The sequence below is a fragment of the Agelaius phoeniceus genome, chromosome 6, assembly GCF_051311805.1.
Source record: "Agelaius phoeniceus isolate bAgePho1 chromosome 6, bAgePho1.hap1, whole genome shotgun sequence".
Classification (NCBI taxonomy): Eukaryota; Metazoa; Chordata; class Aves; order Passeriformes; family Icteridae; genus Agelaius; species Agelaius phoeniceus.
In genome coordinates, this window is record NC_135270.1 from 15,101,417 (window position 1) to 15,125,831 (window position 24,415).

Sequence of the window (24,415 nt, forward strand, 5' to 3'; positions counted from 1 at the left end):
TAATGTTTATATATTTAGATTGATTTCATTTAGTTTACCTTTGTGGATATTTCAGTGAACTCAATGCATTTTAAACAAGTGTGGTGAGTCCCACAAGTTTGTTGGTTCTCTCCTAAAGTTTGAATCAGTATTTCATGAGAAAATCAATGTTTCATGAGAAAATCAATGTTCATGAGAAATCAATGTTCAGAGGAAAATAGGGCCTTAATAGGAAAAAAACTTAGATAAAAGTGATATAAAAAACACCAATGAAATAAGAAACAAAATGTTATATTTCAATCAGGTTTCCTTTTCAACAATTTCTTTTTTTGCTCCCCAGAGTTATTTGAGATACGGAAACTGTCCTCTCTATTTCTGCAAGTCAAGACCCAGATTGGGTTACAGATCCTCTATGACAGAGAAGGACTGAGGCTTTACCTTCAAGTGGATGAACGGTGGAAGGACGACACCGTGGGCCTTTGTGGAACCTTCAATGGAAACACAGAGGATGATTTTCTGTATGCAGAGCTGCAAGATTTCTATCTGCCAGTATAGGAATATCTGTAGTTAGAGTGGTGGATCAAGTGTGTGTGAAAGATAGATACCAAGAATAATTTGTTTTGAAGTTTTTCGTTGATGAGATAGATAGTAGGGTTTAGTTTAGCTAACAGAAAATCTGTAGCTTCAGCTACAGGATATCGAGCCTGGTTTTGCTAGAAATATTTTAAAATTCTGGTGAAATGTGTGATCCACAAGGGATACTTTACCATAAAAAATGTTGTCCAAAATACAGAGTGGCCTATATACCCAACTTAGTGCCTCTCTGCAAGACTCTATCTCTTTCCAGCTCCTCTTTTCTCCTGTGAGCCCTAATCTGCTGTCTCTGACAGAGCCTCCATTGTTCAGTGCCTGCAGACCAGCAAGAGGAACTGGCTGCTGCCTGAGCTTCCCTTCCTTGTGCTGCAGGGAGAAGTGCTCAGAGCTGCCCAAGCACCACAGCCAAAGCTCCTGTTTGCCCAGTTTCTTAGCAACATATGTCTCACAGACACTAAAGAACAAATTGGCTTCCAGTGGATTTAAGTAGCCTAATGGAGCTGGGAGAAGAACACAAATTTAGGATACAACAGGGTAAAAAAGAGGAAAATAATAGAATTTTATGCTCTCAGAACAGCTGGAATTTTTCTAACTCAAAACTAATAGGAAAATGGAAAAGTTTTCTGTTGAGTTCCCATTGAAAAAGACAGATACACAAATATACCAGTGGAATTTTGGCCAAATTTCTGTGTTACAGATTAAAAAGCATTATCAGACTATTATTTATAATAAGACTTGAAAATACACAGGCAGCATCTCAACAAAGATATATTATTTATGTAAAGCTGCTTAAAATATTTCTGTTTGACATGTAGTTTTGTAGTCTATTTTTGATGACAGTCTTTGGATTGCTCTCATACAAATGAGAAGCTGTACAATAGTTGATATTTGTAAAATCAGCCCTTAAATCTGGGGTCTTAAAAATTGTACTCAGACACGACACAGGCTGTGGTATCAAAGCATCTTGATACAACCTGGTCCACAGCAGACTGGGGAAACTTGCCATGGACAGTGGTGTCTTTTGCCACACCTTCACTCCCAGCTGCTTTAGCAGTGGCAATGCTCATGATTGTGTGCCTCATGCCATCTTTGCCCTCAAGTATAATGCTCCATACTTAAATGCACAGTTCTGATCATTCTGTCTGTGCAGCATTACTGTGCCTTGGTTGTTTTGATGAAAGTCTTTATCGTTCAGCTTCTATTACCTAGGCCTCATAGGTATCTGTTGAATTGCTTTTCCAGTTATATTTATGCAAGCTTGGGTTTCTTTTCTTTTTCCTACAAGGGATAAAGAGCCTGGGAAGTCAGCAACAGACAGGAAACTATAGGTAGAGGAGAGATGAAATATGGATTGGATATCACTAAGGAACCAAAAGGACAACTAAGGGAGTTCAAGCTATCAGGACAGATATGCTCCCTGCTTTCTCATTAAAGTGGAATTTGGTCTGTTTTGGTCTTCCTTAAAAAGTCTCTAGAGGATATATATTTTTTTTCTGTGCCTCTACCTGCTAAAAAAGGAGTCCTGAAACTTATGATTACTGTTTTATAGATGAGTGGGTATAGATGAGAGAATATGAAATAGTGAAAGAGGGGCTTGAATCAGAGGGTCTAAGAACAGAGACCATTCTTCAAATTCACTATACCTCTTCTGACTGACTTCTGTTTTGTGAAAGATCTCCAGTTGGAGTAACAGAAAGCACTCCTGAGCTGTTTGGAAACTCTTGGAAGACTTCATCAGGGTGTGTTCTTGTGCATGACAGCTCACAGGTGGATCCATGTGATGTTCATCTGCAGGCAGGTGGGCAGCCAGGGCAGATTCTTGCTGACAAATGCATTTCTGCTTAGTACACCTGTGCCCATTTTCCTAGCTGGATCAGGTAGAGTAATAACTAGTCCTACTCATTAAAGAAATTAGTACCTAGGGGTAGTAGAGAGACAGCTGAGTTCAATCCCTTAAAAATTGTTTGAGGATTTTGTTATACTTGCAGAGGTGTTGGAAATACCTCGTTTTTATTTCTGGTTTGTAGTTACACTGTGTGAAGTTAGACATGTATTAAAGTTTGCTAGAATGTCTTGTATTGGTGATGCTGCTAGTTAAGATGGAGACTCAAAACTGTTGAGTATTCATTTTTGAGGATGTTGAAAAAAACTCAATACTTGATCTAGTTGTCTGCCATGGAAGAGAATGAGAAGGAGACAGATGCTTACCCACTGCCAGCCTATAGATTTAGCTGAAAGGGTCCAGCTGGGATAACATGCAGGTGGCTGATGCTATGAGGACCACAGATGGTCACTACCATCAGTTATATCTATTTCACAATTTCTACTACTTCCTGTATTGATGCTAAACACTTGTAAAGGCACTGAGGTAGAATTTTAAGGTTTTCCCTGTAATTTCAGCAGTGCTTGGGAATCTTCATGTCTCCTGCTACATCACTTGTCTTTTGAGTACTTACACAATGTGCAGTGCTAAAAAGCTGCATTCTTGGAAACAGAATGGGACATAAGTGTTAGTCCTTCTGTACAACTCTATAGGTAGCAAAGATGAAAAGATTTGTGGCAGTAGTATATAACCATGATTGGTTGCATTGTGTAGAAGACACTTTTTGTTCCAAGTCTTTTTAAATTCCCTCACTGAAACAGTTTTTAATCTGTTATTTGTGTAGCCTCTTATGCAGCGGAAGCTTGTAGCATCCTTACGAAAGATCTTTTTGCTCCATGCTACCCCTATTTGAGTCCTGTTCCCTATTTTGAGCAGTGCAGAAGAGACACTTGCAAATGTGGACAGACTTGTTTTTGCTCTGCTCTGGCCCATTATGCTCATCACTGCCGAAGGTTTGGAGTTGTAATAGATTTCAGAGGAGCTGTCCCAGATTGTGGTGAGTTTCCTGACACTTCTAGACTTAAATAATTACTGCCTGAGGATTTTAGAGACAATCAGCAAATAGAAGTAAATCAATACAGTCTTTTAAATGAGAAAAGGATTAATTTTAACACAACGCTTTGCACACAGGGCAAGGTTCTTTTTTAAAAAAATTTTCTGTCACCAGTGTCCTAGAGGATTCTTCCTTTTTAACTTCCTTTTTATAGTTCTTTGACTTATGAAACATTATAAATATTTTTAAAGTAGTTGGAGGGCTTCAAATGTATACAGAATTCAAAATATCTCAGTCCTTATTAGATGGCTTTGCATATCTCAGACCATACAGATATTATTAATGGACTACATAAATAGATTTCTTTTCCTTGTAAATGCTATGTTTATCTAATTCTTTAAATGAACAAGATGAAGAATTCAGTATTAAGCAGTTTTAGTTGGATTGTCTACTTCTGCTGTCTGACAATCTCTTGGCTTATTCTCTTGCTGTCAGTGACACTGAAATAGACAAAGTGCAGAAGCAAGTGTTGAAACTTGGTATTGTTATTTAGCTTAAAGTGAATGGAAGATTATAGAACATATGTATCTTTATAGATAAAGGTGATGTCTGTTAACTACTCCATAAATCCTCACAAGCAAAGGGTAGTATTAAATTCCTTGGTTTATATTAAATTTTAGTGGTGAAAAATATATTGCTAGGGCATGTTGGGACCTCACATACATTTTCAAAAAAATATAGAATTGGAAACCCTATCAAACAACCTGAACACCCCTGACGTAGGTGTGGCTCTATTAAGAAGTCTGAGAATCTTTTCTAAGGAGCATTCAAGAGCTTTACATTTAGCAGTTGTCATCACATCATGTAATTATCTGTGTTTTAATGCATGCTAAAGAGAATTAATTTAGTCCAGATTAAACATCTTAAGCTGCAATATCTGTATATATGTGACAAGACTGCCTTGTCTGCATTTATCAGGGCATGAATGGCTGTGTCCACTTATGATTGAATGAGTCACTCAAGCCATTTAATTTTATTTTGCTTTTCTGGAAACAAGTATTGTTTTCTCACGGTATATTTAAAAAGTCATGCTTGTAGCATTTAAAATATGTTCATCTGTTAGTATTTCAAGAGCTTCGGTGTCTTTTTACTAAAGCTTTATAAGAGACAGATATATAGATGGATATATATATATAACAGAAAATTTAATATGGTATTGTGCAACATCTGCGAAGTTCACGTTTAATTTAAAGCTTTTAAGATTTTCTTTTAAGGTGCTGTGCATTTCCAAAAGCCCATGCACAAATGCCAAGTGCTTTGAGTTAGAGGCAAAAAGGCTTCAGCTGTTGGGTTTCCATGGTGTAAATCTGGATTAACTGCACAGACTCATTGCACTTGTTATTACTGTGGATTTACACCTGTGTAGTTTACCCAGCACAGTGCCAAGATAGCAATTTTAGTGGAATTTAATGTGATTGGGAACAAAAGAATGGAGATGTTTATCAGAAAACTGTTGGGAGGTCCTAGAGTCTCTTGCAGCGTAATTTGAGAGATTTGTTTCATTTGGACAGCTCTTTCATGTGAGGACACAAAGGAGTACAGTACTTGTGTATCTACCTGTGGCAGGACCTGCCAAGCACTTTCTGTGCCAGAGACATGCAGCAGTGACTGCGTTGAAGGCTGTGCCTGTCCCTCTGGAATGTATTTGGACACCAGGACGGAGCGATGCGTGCAGAGGTGGGTAAAGTTGCAGTTCCGATGGCCACGCTCACTGTGTGGTTTCAGACCACCACATTTGCAAGTCAGAGTGGAAAACTAATTAACTTGTACCCTTGTAGATGATAGGCATCTGTAAACTTGACAGGCTCTCTTGGAATTATACAGTACTGATGTCTGTGTTGATCAGAAATAGCTTTTCTATAACATGGATACTCATCGAACATCATCAGTGCTAGTTGTTACTTTCTATCTGGTTTTTGGCACATAAGAGAGAGAAAACATAAACTTCCATTTTCCTACTGATTTGGTTTGAAATGGGCTTGAGTTATACAGCAGTATTGAGATCAATTGCTTGCATATGAAAGAAAACCCTGGACAACCACAAAACCCCCTGCTAACCAAAAAAACCCCACACCAACAACAACACAGCAACTGCAATTTCAACAGTAATTTAATGGGAATTTTATCTTGTGTTTTCAGTTTGGGTCAATCATGTTTTTCCTCTATTCCAGAAATGAATGCCCATGTTATTTTCAAGGAATTGACTATCCCCCAGGAGAGAATGTCATGACATCTTTAGGCAAATGGTGAGATACTAAATTGTCTTTTCACATAATTAAATTATATCATATTTTTAAGAGCTCTATCAAATAATTTTGGCTAGTTTTTTGGGCTTTATTTTTGTTGGTTTAGTTATTTTTAAATGCAACCTACAGAATAAAGCTGCATCAGTTTTCTGTGTTTGACAAAAGTCCTTTAGAACTTAAGCCTTCCAGGCTGCTGTGCTTTTTAATGCAATATGTTCAAATGCAAAACAGAAAGGAAAGCCACAATAATTTCTTATATCATACTAATGTGGAGAGCTCCAGAACAGCATAGACATTTCCTGACTGTCCATAGATCTTCATTGCTATTCTCCTTCCCTTTACCAGATTCTAAATCTATTTATGAAGCATTATTAAGAATCTGTCTTCCACTAGTATAGAATCATTGTAATAGAGCAATGTGGCTTTTATGAACTAACAAACAACACAAAAAATGCTTAGCTGCAGCCAATGGTAAATAAGCATCTCTGCTATTGTTCCTTACATTTGGCATTTGTTCTTGTCCTCTTGCTCTTCCATTTGCATCATTGCAGTCCTGACATTAAAGAAGGAAGTTTATTAGGTGATCCTGGCTCCTGCCAGCTGCATCCTTTTCAGCAGTTATTTCTGTCTGGAGAAGGTTAAGTCATGTGGATGACAAGCTCTGTAAATAACAAGCTTTCAGAAATAACATCTGAGCTCTGGCTGCCTGTATCAGTTGTTACAGCACTTAATTAAAAGCAGAACAGACCAAATTGTCTGTGATAGATCAGTGTAGTACTTGAGTTTGTTACAAGGGCCACATTAGAGATTGGGGCTGTCAGACTCCTGTTGCAATGGGGGCACTTAGTGAGCGCACACAAACTCCTTCTCACTCTTGTCAGCAGTCCATAAGTACTGACTGTTATAAATTGATATCTTACTTGTCAAGTTAGCTTATTTTTTTACCTTAGGGCAGATTCCCTGGAGTGTGCCAGGCAGCCCATCATGCATCTGAGGCCCTGCAAAGGCTGGGTGCACTGTTGCCTGCCCTCCCAAGGTGTTTTTGTTAACAGAATGTGCCAAACAGCCCTGGCAGCCAAGAGAAGGGGCTTCTCCTGGTAAATCTTTAATCCTCCTCCTCAAAGATCTAGTTCAGCTAATTTTGCTGACCTCTGTGATGGATATATGGTTGAATGCAGATCATGTGATGGTCCACAAATGTAGTTTTTTAAAAAGTGCTGTACACAAAAATCCTCTTGATGCTAATTTCAGTGGAATTGCTTGGGATCTGGCAGCTTATCTGTTAATAAAATTAATCTGCTTGTTTATAACTACTAGGATTTTAGCTGGAATTAGAGATCTGTGTCTCCTATCTAGTCACAATTTTTACTTGAGGTGTTTTTTTAATAAGGCTTTATACAGATCTGTTGAGAGAAAAGGCTTTCAAATGCAGAAGTACATGTAGTGGTATAGAATATAAGAAAATAGAGATAGTGTAGAAAGTAATCTTACCCCTAAGGAGTTGGAGCTGGGCCAACTAGCAAAGATTAGGAACAGACCTGACTTTACCAGGCCACAGCTGTAACCAGTGAGAAGAAGATGCTATAAGAGAGTGGGTGGCTGGGTGAGAGGGGAACTGGAGTCAGTGGCTGCTTTGTGAAGAAGAAAGAGTCAGTGCTCTGAGGAGCTGCCCACAAGAAACACCCAGAAGGTATGGAACCTTTGTGATAAGGAGACAACAGTATGGAACCCCTGTGATAAGATGACAAGAAGTACAGACTGTCGGCTCCTGTGAATTGCCTTATGCTGAGTAATGCATTAGACATCATGTAGGAATAAATGTGTGGATGAACTGGCAAAAAATGCTATGTGATGAAGTGTTCTTTTTATCTGTCACTTTCTATTAGAAACAATTATGATTTTATTTTTTTCTCCCCATACTTTATTCCTCTCAATTGCTTCCTATTTGGAACTTCCCACTTTTAAAGTGGAATTTCTTCTCTATGGAATAGCTTTTCTACTCTGCTGCTTTCAACAAGTTGTTTAAAATATTTTCATTGATGTTATATCAGCCTTTGAGTTGCCTCCCTCTCGGTTCCCTTTGCTACTCCTTTTCCTCTTGCCTGAGTGATACTGTGCAGTCCATGAGTGATTTTCCTGCAGGGCTTTGGGTTCCATACACAACTCCAAATGTGTTCACAGGGATGCTGTAGCACATACAGAATTTGATTCTGAATCTGCTGAGCAGCCAGGGGAATCCTTGGGATCCTAATTGTTTTAGCTGTTGCGAAAGAATGGGAAAATAGTGCTGGATTTCATGGCCTCAGGTTCTTTAGTGATGACCAGGACCTGAAACTCAGCCATCACTGCTACAGTTTTCCCTGACAATGAGCTGCAATAGGAGCTGCTACCATTTTAGAAGAGTACAGGACTATTTTGGCTCAAACTAGAAAGGAGCAGTCAGTGTTAGTTTTCTCAGTGCTTCCCTGCACACAGTGTTCTGTTAGGTTGAGTTTTATGCAGCACTGAACTCTTTCATGCAGGGGAAATGTGTTTTGGGGAGCAGTATGGGGGCATGTTCATGTACATATTTTTTTGTCAGCCCATGCATCTTAACTCCTAATAACATTATGCATAAAGCAAAAGTTGGGAGTTTAACAAATGTTCTTCATGGGTTAAGGCAATGCTTTATACACAGTTACAATGTTCAGTGCAAACATTTATAAAATTATTTTCTATTGACTTATTCTGCATTACTAAATAGAATATGTTGATATATTTTAGCTCTTCCTGGCTCTCAGTGCATCTTTGTCTATATTTCTTTTGCAGCCATTGCAGGGATGGAGTAATGAACTGTGATAACAACATAATAGGTGAGTGAAGGGAGAGGGAAAAGATGCTTCAAGACCAATGAATACATTTCCTCCAGTCTTGGTGGAACCCCTTGTCTCAATTAGAAGATAGTGCACTGTGTACAAATTAATTTCTGAGAGGGGATCCTGTTTGTGTGTTTGATAGTAATGCTCCTGCTTTGTACCAGCCTAACTGTTCAAAATACCGTTAAATCTGAAAAACTTTTTCCCCCGGTACTTTAAAATACTATAGTTTTTTTTTTTTTGCTTGCTAATGCAGATAAGCTTAGCTGCATGATAAACAGCAGACCTCCAGTAGGGAAAATAAAGGTTAGCTTTGCCCCAACTAATGAGGAGAGGCAACTGAATGCTACTAGTATTGCTTACTGTTATAATCTCTGTGTTACAAATCCTTATTGCACACGTTTACAGAATACAAAATTTTAGGTGTGAAGACCAAAGCATTTGTCCATTTCCCCCCAGCACACAGCTGCCCAGTTGGACAGATTTATGTTAACTGCAGCAATCCACAAGTGGATCCTGAGCTCAGCAGAGAGAGGACTTGTGAGAATCAGCTGCTAAACCTCACTTTCTCAGCACACCTTCCTTGTGTGTCAGGCTGTGTCTGCCCACCAGGGTGAGTACAGACAGATTTGCGTCTTTTGCTGCACAAACATGATCGAGTAATTAATTCTACTTTGAGAATTTGAGATCTCAAAGGCTGAGATCAAACTTGTCAAGGCTTACCCCATGGTACTGGCTGTTAAAGTCATCAAAAATGCTAAACCAAGAGACAAGTGGAGTTAAATACTTCATAACAATATGATCAAAAAACCAAGAATACAGAAATGGCATTGAAATAATTTGATTTAATCTGTGTTGTTACAGTAGAATTGTTTATCTAGTTTTTTTCAAATACCAAACATCTTATTTCACTATTTGGCTGAGGGAGGTAAGTTTATTCATAGGCATAATTTTTAGTATTTTTTTCCCCCACAAGAATCTCTTAAATCTTGGGGATTTTTGCTGATAATGTACAGATGAACTGTTGTGAAATCAAGCACTGTATTGAGAGAATTTGGATTATAAAAAGAACAATAATATGTTGAAGTTATTCTGGTCTTGATGGAATTTAATTTCTTAAGCACATAGCCTTAGAAGTTTTTGGTGTTATAACTCTGAAATCATTTGAACTGTTGAAATAGCTCAGCTGAAGTCTGTGTACTTGTACTGAGTGATGTGTTGACATTTCTATCTCATTATAAAATATTGCTACTCAGGATTTTGGGATTCTACTTTAATACTTAAAAACATGTGATGAAATTGTTCATATGAAATGGAACCCGTAATTAGTGGAACTCAAAGTATGGTACCATATTGAAAAGTGCTCATGTAGACTGAAATTAACTGGAGGCAGATATTTTCAGAATTGCAGAAATTTACCCTCCTGGACCAGGCTGGCATACTTCAAGGCTACCTTCAGCAGCACTGTATGGCTGGCAGCTCAGATCATATAAAAAATTTATTCACTGCTATTTTGCTGTGCATAACCTCTGAGCTTGTGATCTCTACTGCTTCCTGGTGGAATTTAGGTCCAGAATGTAAGCAGTTGGTTTGGTGGTTTTTTGGCATTGGAAGACTTGGTGTCAAGTGTGGGGATCCCAAAATGATAATATGGTTTTATGGTTGTAAGAGGCAAAGTGTTAAGATTTCCTAGGGACAAAAATAGAAAACTAAGATGATTTGTCTTTATTGTAACTTTAGAAAACTGTATTCTTTTCTACAGTATATTGCCTGTAGAGATATTAGAACAAAATTATTTGGTTTTGTTTGTTTGGTTTGTTTTTTTTTTGAGGACGTGCAAAGGGAGAGGCTTTTTGATGTTGCAGGATTTTACCCTCAGTGCTGCTTAAGGCAGAACTAGGAAACAGTGTTACAAACCTAAAGTTTGAATTAGGAATGTCAGTCTGTACTGATGAAGTAGAAATTCAAGTCACTTACAAGCTTGTCAAAACAGGTCTCTTCTAAATATTCAGCTCTAGTGGTCCTATATTGCTTATATATTTTTGTTTTTATTTGAGGTTGCTTTAGGAAAAATTAAGATGATCCTAAAGGTGTGTGGTTTTCTGGTGTGCTTTTGGAAATGTGAGAGACTTATGCTATGTATTAACTATGTAGTTTTTTTTATTTAGATAATGAATCTTAATTGTTTAGGAATTTTAGTAGGAGGTGCATTTGATAGAAGTTGGATATGAGGAGCCCTGATGTTTTGAGTCATTCACTGAATTCACACTAAAATGATTCATGCTGCAGATTGACCAACTTAGAGCCAGTACAGCACAGTAATGAAAAATTTTTAATTAAGTTTTTGGAAGAGAAAAATGGGTAAAATACAGTCACCTTTATACAGTACCTCATCCTGTGTTCTTGTCCTTTCAAGCAGTGCAGGATTCAAAAGCACTGTGAATTTATGCAACTTGGAAATCTCTTTCTTAGGCTATCAGTTCTTAGTGGTGAAATAGAAAACTGAGGTGACATTGTCCCCTTTAAAAGGGTAAAACAGCCATGGAATTTCTTTGATCTTAACATTAGTCCTTTACCTGAAATACTTTCATTCCTTTTTTCATGCTTTTGTTTGAGATCTTGAATCAGTTTATCTTGATTCATTGCATGTAAGCTAAGCTGATTTAAGTAGCAATGAAATCAGTTTAATGTGTTTGATTAGTTGATTTAGGTTAAATAATTTTAAAAGTGAGTGAAGTGAATATGTCACCACTAAGAAACCTGTTTGTAGGAATGTTGGAAGCTACCATTTTTTGAGGCAGAAGGACCTTTCTGATATGTTTAGTGGGGTGATGATTCTGCAGTGATACCCTGAAGGGTAATTAACAAAAGGAACTTCTTTTCACAGAAGTGATGTTAAGATTTCAAGGGGGCAATATTTTTGTTTTGCAGTCCATTTTTCTAGTATCTGAAAGCTGAAGTGAAATATTGTTTCAAATACTTCACTACTTCTAGGATTCCTTCTTTTTTTGTGCTTACAGTGCAGCTGTGCTTCATTCTTTTTCCTCGACAGCGAGTAAATCAGATATTTACTTAGGCATGGTTACTTGCATCTAAGTTTACAGGAGATCATTCTATGGCTTACAGTTTTTATGGTACAAAAATTGATTCTATACTTTACATCTATTTTATAAGCTGTTGAAATCAGACATTAGTTCTCCTGGAACTCACTTCCTAATATTGATTCACCCTACTTTGCCTGACATATTAAGTAATTTTTAAGACTTTATTTATGTTTTTTCTTACTGGTTTTCATCTGTCACCATTTAAAGGGAAATGTTCTATATTTCTATGTTGCATTTCAAAAAGATAAGTAATACACTTTCAGTGCATATTTTTTCAAGTACAATATTTGCATTACATCTTCTGCTTGAGAATTTCTACGAATCAAATTATTTTTCCTCCTTGACTATACTGAATGTGCACAGTTTGACATGGAGACAGGATCATTAATCAGACTGCAGAAGAAACAAGGAGAAAAGACAGTAAAGGAAAAAGAGGGGAGTAAACAGTAGTACCTTCCTACATTTCTGGATGCTGTGTGACATGTTTGCTCCAAACAGACATATGCTGGTTTGTACCTGTCCTATTTCATTGTTTTTCTCTAGTCAGACCAGTAATGATCTCCAAAACAGCTTCTGTTCACTGCTGCTGACAGCCTGCTCTTAATGTTGCTGTCAAGACAAGCAGTCACTTTCCTGAAGGAATTACTTGTGTTTTCCCACTTCCCTCTTTGACAGGATTTTAGTCTTTGACTGCAGCATGAGTTGGATGTTACTGATATGTACTTTGTGGAGCATGCAGCATAAAACTTGTGCTGTATTGGCAATATGTATAGTTTTGTGGATGTATTGCAGTGGTGGGAGTTAATTAGCTCAGAGGTATTTTCCAACCTAAATGGTGTAGTGATTCTAACAAGAGCCCTCTTAGATTTTTGAATACAGGTGTTTTCATGTGGACTGACTCTGATTGTTTAATGGCATACATCAGTGTTTATTTTAGATCATGTTAGCCATTCCTATTTCCATTAGCTGAAATATTTAGCAATTTCCATGTCTGTTTCATAATAATTCCATCTTGCTGGAAAAAACAAGGCCCACCAGCCTCTAAATATGAATAATACAATTTCTGAGAGTTATGTTAATACCTTGAAATACATATTGTCCCAAATGCAGTTAGTCATGATTTTGCTTGTTACATCTGCCTATTATATCTTCATCATTTTTTCCTTTTTATGTTTTTGTTCCCTCTATAAAGCTATGTTAAACCAACCACTGTACAATTAACCTAGATCAAGCAGTCTCTGCTAACTTAGCAGTATTTCAAAACTTCATTTTCAAAATTTTCATGACTAACTTTTATTTGAACTCTAAATCATAGCCAAACTTCTCTTCCTAATCATGCTTATAAAACTGGCTGTAATTCTCTCCTCATTTCAGTGACTTTTTAAAAGCTTCCCTTTCAATGTTAGTACTGCAAGGGAATAAAATGTTAATTCTCAGCTGGCTGCTAGCAGTGGTTACCTGTACATCCAGGTCACTTAATTTCTCACTGTTCAGCAACATCCAATACCCAACTGAATATTTTATTTAGTCTGAACAGACTGATCTTAAAAGGAAAGCAATGCCACTCTAGATTAACTAGGAACATAATGAGCTCCTTATTTTCAAGTATGTATATTTATTTTTATGGCATGTGAGTGTTTGAATCTCAGGAGCACAATGCAATTGTATTGAAGTTTTCTTTTTTCCTTGCACCAAATGTTTAATTGTTCACAACTACGTGGGCCACCTTTTTAAGCAAAATGCCTGACAAATTTTTTCATATGCGCATTTAGGAAAAACAAATCCAGTCCTTTCTCCCACCCACACCCTCTGGTGAGAACTTATTATTTATAACACAGAAGAATACCTTTTGTGCTAAAAACTTGACTTTACTGAATTTGAGGAAATGTAACATAATTAGAATTTTTATGGCTTTCTCTTTTTTTTCATCACTTATTGCTCCCATAAAATAGAAGAATGAAGAGTTACTAAATTCAAAGCTGTAATATCCTGTAATTATAATGACATTTTGTAGCTAAGGAGTATCATACCAGGTTTTCCTTCTAAAACTTTCTCAATTATCATCGTATCTCTGTGGTATGTATCAAGTGACACATAGCAAGCTGAAACACATTCTTGGGAGATTTTACATAAAAAAAAAGAAAAATCACATCTTTCTAATTTTGACAAAGAAAACAGTTAATGTTGTTGACTTATACGTGCCTATGGAGAAACAGCTCTGTTAATGAGGAATTAAGATGGGAATAATACAGATGAGTTTCAAATACTTTTAGGAAACTACTCTTTATTATTGTAATTACATTGACCATGTTATGTCTTAAAAAAAAGTCTTTTTAGATGAAATAAAAATCCAGTGTTTTTAGTGAGTGTTTAGTATAATTTTTCAGAAGACCTACTGCTCCTCAATTTAAAATCAGAATTTACTATTATTATCAGTGGTTTTTTTACTATTTACTATTATTATTATTACTACTATTTACTATTATTATCACTGTTTTTTGTCAAAGCCTCACTCTTCTGGATGGTCCTGCTGCTTCAGGCTAAGTATTTTTAGTTTTTTCTTTAGGCAGGGCTTTGGAGAGGTCTGTTGAGATTTGATGTTTTCCAGGCAAATAAGGATTAACCCCATGGGGATACCATCATGGCTATGCACTTGAATAGTTTCTCAGGAAAATGCAATTCTCTTACAAAGACTGCATCAATATTCCTGTGTTTTGGTATTTCAGGAGCCAATATTTATCCACACCAGATTTTATGCTGGTTTCTACTTCTGATGGCAATAGACACAGCATGCTAAAGGTGCAGGAGCTCATTTCCAAAGAAAACCTCTGTTGCAGTGCCCTTGCAAGACAATCCAGTTCTTTTCTATCTTTTTCTGCTTTTTGCAGACTTGCAAATTTCCTTAATATATTTTTGAGTTCCTTATTTTCTCTTGCAATTCTTACAAACCTTCTTGATTTCCCACATTTTAGTTTGTACCAACTGAAAATCTCCAATTTTTTTTCCGTGTGTTTGTATTAATTGACAGTAACACTTCAGCAGTATCATTCAGGTTCTGGAGCACTTTTTCATATGACCTTCTGCTTTTTGACTTGTTTTTAAGAGAAATATTGAACTTTGTCACTTAGTTCAAAGGAAGACTTCCATTATAGTCAGAGTTACTTTCTAAAATTCTGGTGCTGGTGATAGAGCTGACTGCAGGAAGGTTTCCAATCCAGGGTGAAGCTTCAAAAAAACCTGACTGTCTCAGTTAAAGCACCAAAATCATTTGTTAACACAAAAATGGAATTGGTATACTGAGGATAATGAAAACCTTCCAAACACTCTACAGAATTACTTAATATTTTGGTATAATAAACCAGGGCAAAGAGGTAGAGGATATTTTAAGAAGCTCCCCAAGTGAAAAAGAAAACCAAATATATTAGCTATCCCTGTCTAGATAGTGAGTGAACTCTAATGAAGGCATTATGTGCTGCAGGAATGTTGGATTTTCTCTCAAAATTTATCTTGTGTTCTGATTAGACAGTCAAATGCTTCCTGCTGATTTATTTTGTTTATTTTTTGCTTCCCTTAAACTTAAATTTCAGACCTTTGTAGGATGGGCTGTGAACCCTTCAGAGAGCAAACTTAATGTTGCAACAAAAATACTCGTGGGTGCATAAATCAGTTGATGGTGGGCTGTTGCAGGTGAGAGGGGAAGGAGCTTGTGCAAGACACAGACTGTTGAAAACTGCTCTGCTGGGACCTGGGAGAGTGACTTTTTTTTTTTTTATTGTTTTGGTCCAGATTTGGGATCTCTGCAGAACCAGTGTTTGATGAGTCGCAGGTGACATTATTTCTAATGGTGCCTTTACCAAGATTACTTACAGATTTCTGTGTGTGTGAATGCAAAAGGCTCTAGACATAATGAGATGATAAAGAAAGTGAATGTTCAGCAGGGTGAAGTGGGATAGTCATCCTTGTGTCTTTGCAGTTCATTGTAGGCTGGACAGTAAGAATAAGCATCAAGAAAAATGTCTGATACTTCAAAGAGGAGCTGTGCAAGGCCTCTCTGTAGGGTATTTGTGGGGAATTCTTAGATCATTGAAATCTATCCATTTGCTTGGCTTTACAAGAGAGAAAGCTGTTATCACTTTTTTTTTTAAACCAGTGTAATAACATGAGGAAAAACCTGCATTTAGTGTTACCTTGTCAGTGTGATCTCTTTGTGTCTGAATGTGCCCTGTTCAGTTCTGAGCAGCTTTAAACCAGTGGGAATTTCAGTCTCACAGTTGATTGTCTCCAAGTGACACAATGCTTGAAATAAGTATGGATTACAAAGAACACTTCACCTACCCTGGAGGAAAATTACAGTTTTTCAGTTTAAGGAGGGAGGAGGGTTTATGGTGTTCTGCATGTTCCCATTCATAAGCCTTACAGAGATGTAAATTTCTGTCTGATACATAACACACTGAAGAAGAGTCTAAGTCAAATACAAATTACAAATTTGTACAATGTAATTTGTGAAATACAAATTACCAGCTCATTAGTATGAGCTAATAAAATTTCCTGTGATAAATTCAGTGATGAAATGTTTCCTTTTGGATAGCAGGGAAACAAAACATTGTTACCCTGTTTGTCATGGATGTGCCTTACACTTAAAACGTCTTATCTGTAGTGCCATATGTTGCTCAAATGACAGTGCTAAACATCAGGAGCAATAAATCTGTTAGGAACACAGAAAAACCTGTACAAAATTTCTATTACTACAGAGGGGTACTGGGATTCCAAACAAACTTAGCTTGAAGAAAAAAAATAATTTATCTGCCCAAAACTACCATTTGAAGAGACTGTTTATTTGTCAATACAAATACATTTCAAACATTAGAAACAAGGTGTCCTGGATAATCCTAGACTGCATGGTGCCTGTAAGGAATCCTTTCACTATGGGACTGGCATGTTAGCTGCTCTGGATTCCTGTGTTGTAGGGAATGGGGCAGGATCATGGAGCTGCAGCAGTTGGAGTCAAAGACACTGCTTCAGCTTGTCAAGAGTTCAAATTGCACAGCTTTCATTTGAGAGATGGATTTGTCATCACAGCTGTTCTATCTGTTATTGGACCCTCAGGTCCCATATTGATATTGCTTTGCTTATCCAATACCATGACAATATTTCTGATAAAATGAATTGGTTTTTGGAAGAAATGCAACTTTCCTGGGCTCAGTGAAATGATAAACTGTTTAATAAAATAAATAAGTGCTTCTGGTGTATTTCATGACCTTTATTTGTTGAATCTCTCTTTATCGCTTGAGATCTCTCTTTATCTCTTTTTTCCTAATTTCAGATTTTCTGAATATTTATCAAAAAGCCACAAACATTTTACTTTAAAATTAGGACTGATTGCTCTATTTAGTCTTTATGGGCAAGAATTCCTCTGTTCTTTTTCTATAGCAGCAATCTTTTTCACTTTTTAATAGTTTTCCATTTTTATCCGCTTGTCTAGGAGTTCTGTCTAAACACAAATTCACAGCATTAGTCAAACTGTAAACAGCTATGCATATGGTTAGCTATGGTATGATGAAAATATCCCTTGAAGACTGTGAGGATACTTCTGCCACTAAAATTGAGTATATTTGTAATTGCATGTAGGTGCCTGTAATATTTCTGCTTGCATAAGGGTGCAGAAATAAATATTAAGACAATAATTTCATGTAGCCAGGATAGCTCTTTTGATATTAAATTATTCATGGAGCAAGAGGTGTAACTACAGCTATAGAAAAACTGCAGTAAAATAAAACTCTTTCAATCAACCAAAGGAAAGAATAGGACCAGAAGAAATCCTCATTTAAAAAACCTTAGACTAAATATGCCACTAATTTTGGAGAGTAAGAGTGCATACCATAGAACAAAGAGCTGTGATGGCTCCAACATCTCATGGATTATCTCTTGGCTTGAGTCAAATGCAGTTTAATTGGCTGAGTTACAAGAAATTTGGTGGAATTTAGAGAATTTCTAGGAAACTATAGTTTCTCTGACCTTAAAATTTGTATATTCATGAGTCAGTCTTAGAGGGTTAGTGATGAAAAGGTTAATGCCCAAAGTGCTGGCACTTAATACAGATGAAATATTCAGGTACCTGTGAAAGGAAGATACCAAATTGCTCATACACAATTATTAACAAAATGGTGCCTTTTCAGTTTCAGAAGACTTTAAATATTATTTGCGTCTCAATAACAGAAGTGGTAACTTTAAAGTTTAGGAAAATATTTTTGTATCTGGATACCAGCTATACTGCTGCTGGATGAGTACTTTTTGTTCTTTTTTTTTTTTTTTTTTATAGTCTTGTGAAACATGGGGATATGTGCTTGGATGCAGATGAATGTCCATGCTCATGGAAAGGAAAGGAATATTTTCCAGGTGACAAAGTAATTTCTGCCTGCCATACGTGGTAAGTGGGGATCTATTTAAGTGAGTTCATTTTATTTGTGTATTTGTAGGTTGATTATTTTTCCTTCATGTGTTTTGATCATAAATTTCACAGCAGATTATCTACTTTGACTTCATATTTACATTTCTTCAAAGAATAATTAAAACTGGTTCAGGTTTTGTTGTTTCAAAGTGCTTGATATAACAAAATAATGGTGATTTGGCATCTTTTTAGTCTTTAAAAATCTTGATTTAGAGGTTTTTTTTGTTTGCTTATTTTTTTCAAGACCATGGCTAGAATTCCTAAAGTACGGGTAAAATCCCTTAAATATTATACCTGAGTGACATTTTAGAAAGCTTTTTACTTATTCTTTTTCACATTTAGCACTGAATCTGAGCTGTCTGGAGACCAGAACGTAGCTCTGTGTCCTTAACTCTGCATCCACTACTGTGTTAAACTAAGGGGAGTACTGAGCAACATCATGTACTGAGAAAGGAAACGGACAGATTGGTCACTGATTTTGTGTGTGTGGATAACTGATGAATCAATCAGTGTTCAGAGGGAGAATTCCAGTAGGAAAGGGTTGATAGGATGATTTAAGCACACGCAGACACCGATTCCTTTTTTCTTCTGCTATCCAGTGTTGTAAATGCAGCACATACCCTGCCAGGTTTCCTCAAGCACTCTCAGTAGGATGTGCTTTACTGCCATTTTAATAAGCTTTACAGGAGTGTGAAAATAAACCCCACCTACCTGATGGTGAAACAAGCCCGTTTCATGGTAATCTCTGCCTGTTTTGCTCTCTGGCCAAGGCTGAATGTTGCAGGCTGGCACTCAGCAGTGCTGTTTGTCTTACCAGAGCCTCAGGAAAACCAGCTGTACTGCCAAGCACCATGATGCTGTGGTAGAGGTGTAGCCTCCAGGTTCCCAGCAGAGCAGCTCCCTCTTCTTGTGCCCTCCTTGTAGCTTATCAGGAGCATTTAATTGGTGTCTCCTGCTGCTCCTGGCCAGCACAGCTCAGGGTAGCCCAGCCCAGGGAAGGCTCATCCCATCAGCACCAGGCTCTGCCTTGTCTGGATGTCGTGCCCCCTCCAGCCTTGTGCTGACTGCCTTCCTCTGCCTCTCGTCAGGTCCTCAGTAGCTGCTCTAGAAGAGATTTGTAGCCCTTTGGTGGACTGGTGAAGCGACTTACAAGGCATCTCCACTGGGCAGGCAGGTAAAGCGACCCGGGTTGTTCACCCCTTGTTTCCAAAGGCCTCTCCATTTGGACCTGGTGTGGGATTGCTTGCATCAGAGAGAATTAATTTATCCCAACTAACCTGTATGAGACTTCACCAAAGGCAGCAGCAATGCAGGCAGAAAGACACTGGATATTTAGCCTTCTCTTTCTTTTTTTCCTTTCCCTGAGGCCAGGCTCATTAATTCATGCAAACCCTTAATGCTCTCATGGCTTTTGTAGTCTTCCATGCCCAGAAGCAGAGATAGATTAAGTGATAATGGCTTTTAGGCAACTAGTTGTTCACGAATAGAGGGGAGCCTGCAAGAAGCTCTGCATGATACAAAGCATATAAAATCTGTGTCTGATGTGTTAAGGGAAAGGTGCAAAGCATGAGAGTGCTTCTGTGCAAACAAACACACTTAGGCACTCATGGAAGTCATCATATAGTGGGGTTGGTGCATTGAATTAGTGTGGTTTTATAATAAATATCTTACTTATACTTGGTGTAGTGTTAGCAGCATAAGTATTGATTTATTGAGCAGTAACATGACAAAGTAACTTCATAAGTTGGCAAAACTACCTGTGAACTGACAGGAACTTTCAACCCAAGCTCTGGGGTCTGACTGACCTGTGGCTCTAGGTTTCCCAAGTTTTGTTTTCAGTGCAAGTACCTGAAATATTTAGCAATGTTCTAATGTTGAGGCTATCAGGGCAGTTTTTGCTGGGGTGCTGTGCCAGGTAAGATGGGCTTGTGCAAGTAGATGTGCTGGTCTGCTGTCATCATGCTGAGACCATTGAGCAACTCCTGGTCACTCTCTGTGGGCTGCTGAATTGGGTCTCCTGTATTCTTTAACAAATACTTCTTGGAAAAATGCTGTATAAAAAGCTATTTGAAGTTTAGAAGATTCTGATAGCTCAGTTTTTTCAACTAGGGCTCTCTAGATTCTGATAACTAAATGTTAGTTCTCTTAGTATGAAACATGCCTGGTGTAGAGGACTTGAAAGACGTTGTGTACCTCTTAATCCCTTCCTTCTGATTATAAATGTGTTCCTGAAAAAAAAGAAAAGGATCTCCCTAGGCTTTACATGCTAAGCAATGTTTCTGCACACTGGAGACCCTTAAGGCATCAGCATATGGAGGTTTGAATAGGCCATGAGTGAAACTAAAACCTAATGTCTCAGGAGAATGTGAGAAGCAGCATTTAGTTTTCCAGTCCAAACATAATTTCTTCTGTTTGCCTCTCTCCATCAGCTTGATGAGGTTTCTTCCTTTGCTGCTGTTCTGAAGTGACTGCAGTTAGCAAGTCCTGCTGCTATTTCCTTGTGTTTTGCTACAGAAAACACTTCTCACATGTATTTTTAACTTATTTTAGCCATCTGCTTAGTGTATTGATACATGTTGAGATGCAAAATGCAAGCAGTGGACCAAATCAGTGATGGGATAAGCAGAGTCTTGGAAAACTGGAACAGTGGCTCCATGTAGGTGCAAGTGAATTGCTAAGGAAACTGGAGGAAATCTGATGCTACCAGTAGCTGGAGCTGCCTAGATTTTCTAGATATTTGCTGCCCTTCTGGAAAAAGTGGTGTACTGGCACTGTGATAGAAATACGGAGGAAAAGTAACACTGACAAAAATTTACACTAAGAGAAAACTTCATATTTCCTGCTATATGAGATGTCAAATGCTAGAGATTTATCCAGTATTTCTGTAAGTAATGTTAAGACTTTAGTTGTAAAATGTTCAGCACTCATTTATGAGGAAATTAAAAATAGGTTTTTTAAAAGTAAACTTAGGCATGTACCAAACTTATATCACATGCTGTGTTTAGTTTAATCTACATTTATAAAGATATGTACTAAAGCTATGCCAAGGCACCAGCTTTGCTGTCTTTATCAAGAAAAATTTAAGTGTCTGGGTCATTTGGGAGCACAGAAATGATATTGTAATGATTGCTCGTGGATGCAGGAAATGAAATTCTATCCGTTATTTATAAAACTCTTATCTCTGAAAATGTTATTTAGATTGCAAGAGGGTGATTCAGAAAGAGGCATAATGTTTCAAAGCCCCCTATTATGCAAAAAGAATCCACTTCTTCTCTTATGCTGCAAAGGGAATTCAGCAAGGTCTGAACAGTCATTCTGTAGATGTGTGATGAAAACCCTTTGATGTTTAAGGTGGCCATAGACATAACTTGAACTGTTCTAGAAGCTCCTAAATTCTTAGGCTGCTGTTTGGGTGTGATGACATCTGGAAAAAGAGCAAGTCCAACAACATGGTTCTTTTAAGGAACTTAAGCACCAAAATAGCGCTACTGAAATGTTTCCTTGGTAATTCTGTGGAATTCTCATTCAAGCAGAGGATGCATGGAGACTCAAGTAACAGGACATGCTACTTTTTGACTCTAAGATTCAGCTTGTACAGAAAAAAATGTTTGGTGAGAAGCTGAAAAAGAAGGCTCTCTCCTTGTGGCATGTTATTGGTGTGCACTAGAGAATAAATTGTATCACGTTGCACTGGGTTTTCTTGATTGTATTTTTTGGGGGTTTTGAGACTTGTTGTAGTGTCTGTAGGTTCTGGAGCCTTTAAACTGTCATGGAAGAAGAAATTTAGATGGTATGAGTTCAATATGTACATTTTTTCCCCAGAGAATTAATTGACGTGCTTCTAGCCAACATTTCAAAATGCTTCTGTCCCCGCTCCTCACGCTTGCACAGCTTTTGTTTCTTTGCTTCTCAGTGCAATAGCTGTAATCATTTGTCTGGGCTTGCAGCTGATATTCCCATAATTGGTGGTGCATTTTTCAGTGTTTGCCAGCACGGATCCTTCCAGTGCACCTTCCAGCCTTGCCCGTCCATGTGCACGGCGTATGGGGACCGGCACTACCGCACCTTCGATGGCCTCACCTTCGACTTTGTTGGGACTTGTAAGGTTTACCTGGTTAAGGTGAGACTTTCGTGTGAAACCTCCCTAAAACTGGGTTTAAAACTGCTTGTTAAAATAATTGTGCTTACTTCCTCTCTGTGCATTTTATTGAGTCCTACATACTGTTTTTTTCATTTTTGGCATTGTTTAGACTTTGGATCATACAGAACATAAATGTACTCTGAGGTTTCTGCTAATTGAACTATGTAACAATACGCATATTTATATTAGCATATTTAAAAATTGACTCTTTTTTTTTTCTTCAGGGTGCTTCTTCAACCAGTCTTTCTGTCATTATAGAGAATGTTGACTGCTTTAGTACTGGAATCATTTGCAGGAAAAATGTTTTCATTAATGTTGGAAAATCTCTTTTAGTGTTTGACGATGAAACTGGGAATCCAGTAAGTTTTATTTCCTACTGCTGATCAAAAAGCAGCATATGTACTTCTCTGGGTGTTTCTTCCTTTCATAGCCAAAAACTTACTGTGCCACTTCAGTAGCAGAGGTGTAAATATCTTTACAGTCAATGCTGATCACATTCCTGGATTGTTCAATGGAAACCTTAAACAAAATCTTGTCTGTATTTGACAAAAATGTCAGAGGAGGTAATTGTAGCTCTTTTGTTTAGACTTAATTCCTGTTTAATATCTTAAGAGAAATACAAGAGTTTTGAAGTGTGAGTTTTGCTATTAATTCTACTAGAACTAAGAGCTTACTCTGGTCTGGAATGTTTAGGAGGAATATTTTTATACAGTTAAATAATCCCAACAAATTGCAACCCCTTTGGAGTGTATCCTCCACAGCCTGAATTTTGGTTTTTTTTTTTTGGCCAATCTGCAAACTCTATTCTGTAAACATTTAGTATTTCAGTATATTAGTAATTATAGTATTAATAGTACAATTTACAGTTTATAGACTGACTATAGAAAGGCAGTTTGAGATATTGTGCGGTTAAACCAGACATTTTAGTCCATGCTACAAAGAAGTTGCAATCTGATTGTTAGTGGATTGAGAGAAGAATGCTGTAAACAAGATTGTGATCTAGGGACATATTTGGACAATTCCTTATTTCCAGAAGCTGCTTCATGCATCATTTTTACCTATCCATATTCAAAAAAAGCATATGACTGTGACAGAATTACTTATAACTAAGTGAAAATCATCCTTAGGAGCCTTAAGACTACTCATCTACCTCCCAGATGAATCATTAACATTCGAATCTTTAGCCATTATCCATCCTATACATTTGATATAAAATCAACTTTTAAAATTGGAAAATCATAAAAATACAACACAGCTCACATTCAAAATTCAGGCCCCTTTTACTTAAGTTTTTTTCTCCTCGGTGGCCTTTTGTCTGTTTTTGGATGTGTCCGAGAACCATGTTGTTAATTTTATTTAGGTACTTTGTTTCTTGTCAAGTGAATATTTTATGAAGATGTTATTTCCATTGTAAGTTCCCTTGCTTTATTTTGAACAGAGCTTATCTAGTTACATAGATGGCCTACAAAAAATGCAGTTATGGAAAGCTGGATTTTTCACTGTTGTTCATTTTCCTGATGAACATATCACCGTTCTTTGGGATCAGAGGACAACAGTTCACGTGCAGATGGGGCATCAGTGGCAGGTAGGTGGAAGGCAACACTCTTGTTGCTATTTCTTTGAGGTGTTCATGTAAATCTTGTTAAATAAGACATAATTATTCAGAGAATAGACTCTCAGAAATAAATCAAAGAAGCATTCAGCTACCTTGTCAATGAAAATATTCATTCTCATTTATCTGTTTTTTAGTTACTCTTTTCTGTATAACTTCTGTAACTACACAGACAAATATCTTAGGGGCAAAGTTCTCTTTCAATATTCATTCCTTACATGAATGAAGCAGATGTTATTTTGCCAAGGCTTAAAAATACACATAACTGGCTAACAGCTCCCTTTTCTGAACAAAAAGGTCATCTCCGTTTTTAAAAGCTTGGGGATTCATAACTGAAACTGCATAATAATGACATTGCCAAAATAAAATGTCCTCCATAGCTTTGTTACTGAATTCTTTTGACTGAAAAGCTGAGTTCTTTTGACTGAAATTTAGCTGAAAAAGGATCAAAATATTACAAATTTAGAACTAAACAGCTGAAGATGCAAGTTTTGAAAATG

At 37.2% G+C, this 24,415-nt stretch overlaps 1 protein-coding gene across 1 annotated transcript in view; it reads left to right on the forward strand.

Annotated features, from left to right (window-relative positions):
* The window catches only part of OTOG (otogelin), a 92,997-nt gene that overhangs the window by 24,322 nt on the left and 44,260 nt on the right, over positions 1 to 24,415 (forward strand). The window contains exons 17-27 of the mRNA XM_054635073.2: positions 320 to 497; positions 2,247 to 2,371; positions 3,240 to 3,452; positions 5,021 to 5,186; positions 5,681 to 5,755; positions 8,564 to 8,607; positions 9,070 to 9,223; positions 18,034 to 18,141; positions 22,144 to 22,282; positions 22,528 to 22,662; positions 23,742 to 23,888. Coding sequence (XP_054491048.2) covers positions 320 to 497; positions 2,247 to 2,371; positions 3,240 to 3,452; positions 5,021 to 5,186; positions 5,681 to 5,755; positions 8,564 to 8,607; positions 9,070 to 9,223; positions 18,034 to 18,141; positions 22,144 to 22,282; positions 22,528 to 22,662; positions 23,742 to 23,888 — 1,484 coding nt within the window. The remainder of the gene's footprint in view (positions 1 to 319; positions 498 to 2,246; positions 2,372 to 3,239; positions 3,453 to 5,020; positions 5,187 to 5,680; positions 5,756 to 8,563; positions 8,608 to 9,069; positions 9,224 to 18,033; positions 18,142 to 22,143; positions 22,283 to 22,527; positions 22,663 to 23,741; positions 23,889 to 24,415) is intronic.